Raw genomic sequence first — 4,849 nt, forward strand, 5'->3', positions numbered from 1 at the left:
TAACTTTTCCAAGACATTCTAATTTATTGAGATGCACCTATACTCGACTGACAACCTTTACAACCAAATATGTATGACCTATTCATTCTCTATTCAGGTAAAACAATAACAAAGCATCTGAACAGAAAAGCTATTATAGGTATGAATGCAGCTTACCGCCATGTATGCATTGGTTCCAACGTATGTTTTAGCAATGGAGTTCACCAACTGTGGAAGAAAGCAGGAGAAATATTGGTAACACTTTCTATGAAGCCCGTATTTATAATATATTATAAGGGTGTTCTTAAAAGGGTTAGTTCACCCAAAAATGAAAATTCTGTCATTAATTACTCACCCTCATCTCGTTTCAAACCCGTAAGACCTTTGTTCTTCTTCAGAACACAAATTAAGATATTTTTTATGAAATCCGAGAGCTTTCTGACCCTGCATAGACAGCAATGCATAATCCATGTGACATCAGTGGTTCATCCGCAATTATACAAAGCTATGAGAATACTTTTTGTTCAACAATTCAACAATTCGTCTCCTCCGCATCACCCTGTAGTGCCATTTTGGAGAATGTCCAGTGGACGAAGCTGACACAGAACAGCATACGTTGTTTTACGTCCAATTGATATTCTCCAAAATGGCGCTACAGGGTGACGCGGAGGAGATGAATTGTTGCCATAAAGCCATTTTATTTTCTTTTGCGCACAAAAAGTATTCTCGTAGCTTCGTATAATTGCGGATGAACCCCTGATGTCACATGGATTATTTTACAGATCTCCTTACTACGTTTCTGGACTTGGGAACATTTCAGTTGCCTTGCTGTCTATGCAGAGTCAGACAGCTCTCAGATTCCATCAAAAATATCGTAATTTGTGTTCCAAAGACAAACGAAGATCTTACGGGTTTGAAACAACATGAGGGTGAGTAATTAATGACAGAATTTTCATTTTTGGGTGAACTAACCCTTTAAGGCATTATAATGAATGCATAATGTCTTATAAAAAAAACTTATAATATGTTGTATCATCTCATGATTAATCATAACAAGAGTTTTAATGCATTATAATATTTACTTATTTGTAGTTATAGCTTTTAAGAATATGATGATTTATAACACACAATGAACAATTATATTTCCCATAGTTATAATGTATTATATCTTGCCATTGTTGACTTGTTACTTTACTTAAAGCAGACAAATACCACTTATAAATAACCACTTGGATATTATAAGTTGCACTGAGTTGGATAAAACTAAAATGGTGTGTCTGCATTTCAAGCTGCAAAGCAACTAAATGTGAGTATTTTAAAGGGGTCATATGACATTGCTAAAAAGAACATTATTTTGTGTATTTGGTGTAATGAAATGTGTTTATGTTCCAAAGACAAACGAAGATCTTACGGGTTTGAAACAACATGAGGGTGAGTAATTAATGACAGAATTTTCATTTTTGGGTGAACTAACCCTTTAAGGCATTATAATGAATGCATAATGTCTTATAAAAAAAACTTATAATATGTTGTATCATCTCATGATTAATCATAACAAGAGTTTTAATGCATTATAATATTTACTTATTTGTAGTTATAGCTTTTAAGAATATGATGATTTATAACACACAATGAACAATTATATTTCCCATAGTTATAATGTATTATATCTTGCCATTGTTGACTTGTTACTTTACTTAAAGCAGACAAATACCACTTATAAATAACAACAACAATAATATTAATAATAATAATAAATAAAACAATATTTTTTCTTAAACCGCTATAAAATCAGATATTTGATCAGATGAATGTGTTATATAGCACATTTGCTTTTAACCATATTTAATGTATTATCAGTAAGAGTAAGATACTGTGCAGATCTTAAATAATTTCAAGATATGAAACTTATAATACATTATAAATTAAGTGGATTTAAAATGGTGTTCATTGTGTGTTATAAATAATCATACTCCTAAACGTTATAATCACAAATAAGTAAGTTTTATAATGATGTATTATAATTGTTATGATTTATGAGATGAAACAACATATTATACATTTTTATAACACATTATGCATTCATTATAATTTAAGAATACCCTTATAATGTGTTATAAATATGGGCTTCATAGAAAGTGTTACTTCATAGAAAGATATTTTTAGGAGATCAATAAGAATCTCAAAAAGAATAAATATCATCTCAGCTGTGTGCCTAGAATCATTCTACTGTAATGTAAAGCAGATTATTTCGTGCTGGTGTTGTCATGATACCAAAATTTCAGTACCAATAAATAAATAAGGTAACACTTTAGTTTGGGAACCAATTCTCACTATTAACCAGATGCTTATTAGCAGGCATATTATTAGCACATTGGCTGTTTATTAGCACTTATAAATCACATATGAATGCCTTATTCTGCATGACCAAATGTTAGATCCCTTATTCCTACCCCATACCTAAACTTAACAACTACCTTACTAACTATTAATCAAAACTCGTGTTTGAATCGTCAGTGGCAAATTCTTTAAAATAAAAAAACGTACTTGCAGTCTTTGAGTCAGAACAGCCGGCACTGTAGTCTACTCTACCAGGATCAGGAAACAGTCCTCCATAAAATGTGCTGCACACATCTGAATATTTGGGTTGAACTGTTCTGGAACAGTGTTTCTATTCTAAAGATTCTAACAGATTTCTATTCGGGTCCTCTTTTGGAAGGCCAAACAAAGTAGTTTCGCTTTCACAACGAAACACACAGTGTAACACACGGCAGGCTAGAGTAAGCGGAGGCCGGCGGGCTTGAGTGAGGAATGGCCGGCGGGCTTGAGAACGGCGCGGCCAGCGGATTCGACGAAGGAGCGGCCGGCGGGCTTGCGGCAACAAAGGAAAAATTGAAATCGCATCATATGACCCCTTTAAGGGGGGGGCGGGGGTGTGATTCTTTTCTATACCCACTGTAGTATTGGATATCTACCATCACACTAGGGCTGGGCGATATGTCAAAAATATCTTATCGATAATCGGCTTTAAAAATATCGCGATATCCGATAATATCGTCTACCTAAGCCCAACCTCCACCACGAGCTAAACTTCCCTTGTAATGACTTGCAATGACAAGCGTTTCTAAACCTGTTGTCCAACAAAAGAGAACACTATATAACGTTTTCACTCCACAACTGCTTCCTTTTGTGATCTGATGTGGCTTCTTGTCACAGAATGAGGCAGAAAATATGTTCTATACTGTAAAAAGCATATGGTAAAAAGACTGTTGATTAGCAATGGATTATAAATATACTTAATTATGATGAAAATACCAAAGATGGCTTGAATAACACAGATAAACTATACATTGTAACGGTCGAGTGTTTATTGTCTTTGTTTAATAATTTAAAACGTTTATATCTTCTGTTTACTCAGTTACAGCGATAGCACTGCCTTTGTCCATATTAGGGATTTCCTGAGTCCTATTCCTTCTGTGATGCACATGTGGAGTTTCTGCACGAGGGCGCCCTCTTGTGTCTAGCATGAATGAAACCGACATTAATACATGCACCATAAACACACACCATGTTCAGTTTGGTCTTAATTATTGCCACAAAGTGTGGTTTTACTTTTCTTAGTTTGTGCTTAAACTAAAAGAAAACATTAGCTTTGCTGTTATTTTGGAGTTGCTACTCTGTTCTTATCAAATTTGTGTTTGAAATGAATTTCTTTTTGTGAGGAGAACTGTTGAGGAAAAATAATAGAACCCAATTTTAAGTTCATCATGGTGAAGTTGGACATTCTGGCGGTGACTGTAAGAATGATAAATGCATGTTGATTTCATATAGTAATGTTTTGAATAAAATATGCCTATTTTCCGATGTTTCTCTTTCTTTTTGGCATTATTGCCTGTGTAGACACATTTCATGATGGTAAGTTTAATTTCCTTAATTATAACAATTGCAGCTTTGTTTTTAAACTTGTAGTCAAGCTATAACGTATTTGATATTTATCATGTATGACTAAAATCATGCAGGGATTAAAAAATTAATTCTGAGCAAAAACATTAAGGTTTTTTTTCCCTTTATGGTATTTTTCCCTTTCCCTTTATGGTACTAGTTCAGAGGTCTCTTTTGGCCCATTTTTAACTAAATAAAAATAACTGCTTTATTTATTTAGAAGCAGGGTAATTTAAATGTCATTTTTGTATTGTAATTTTTATAATTTTGCAAAATAATCGCATACACAGATGCACGTTGCCATTACAGTAGTCAGCAGTGCTGAACTGGGTTACAAAAGTGATTCAGTCAAAATCAGTGAGGGATTTTCGTTTATTTTGTTCTTTGATTTAACATTATAATGACTGGCGGCAGCGGCTGCTGTCAATGCACGGATCCAATACACCCTTGTTTTCTGGTGCAGAATACTTCTATTTAGTCTTCTTGCAGTTGAATTTTTTGAAATCACAATAAATGTGCATACAGAAACCGAGAAGCAGAATTGAAATGTAATTTTATAACAAGTCATTTGATTCCTGACCTTACGCATCTGATCTGATTTCCGAAATTGGAATAGCTTTCCGATTCCCAAGATAATGTCGATAATCGTTTGTTACCTGACTGTTAACATCGACATCGCGATACTTACGAGACATCGTCATATCGCCCAGCCCTACATCACACCAAGGTTATTTTCGTAAACGAAATCTAAAACTAAGACGAAAACGACTGGTCAAAAAACATTTTCGTAAACTGAAACAAAATAAAAACATCTAAACTAAACTAAACTAAACTAAACTAAACTAACAACAGCTATTGCAAAACTAACTGAAATAAAATAATAATTATCAAAAATAAATAATCGTTTTCGTAATCATTACGTTCTCAC

General features: G+C 33.6%; 1 protein-coding gene across 3 annotated transcripts in view; it reads right to left on the minus strand.

Moving 5' to 3' along the window:
- Nucleotides 1-4,849, minus strand: part of LOC107700484 (dual specificity mitogen-activated protein kinase kinase 5-like) — a 64,864-nt gene that overhangs the window by 35,749 nt on the left and 24,266 nt on the right. For all 3 annotated transcript variants that reach the window (XR_001635554.1, XM_016502160.1, XM_016502159.1), the window contains one exon: nt 157-207. Coding sequence is in view for 2 of the 3 variants with exons in the window: in XM_016502160.1 (XP_016357646.1) it covers nt 157-207 (51 nt within the window). In the remaining variant the exon portion in view is untranslated. The remainder of the gene's footprint in view (nt 1-156; nt 208-4,849) is intronic.

This window comes from Sinocyclocheilus anshuiensis, unplaced genomic scaffold (assembly GCF_001515605.1).
Source record: "Sinocyclocheilus anshuiensis isolate Anshui unplaced genomic scaffold, SAMN03320099.WGS_v1.1 scaffold154, whole genome shotgun sequence".
NCBI classification, from domain to species: Eukaryota; Metazoa; Chordata; class Actinopteri; order Cypriniformes; family Cyprinidae; genus Sinocyclocheilus; species Sinocyclocheilus anshuiensis.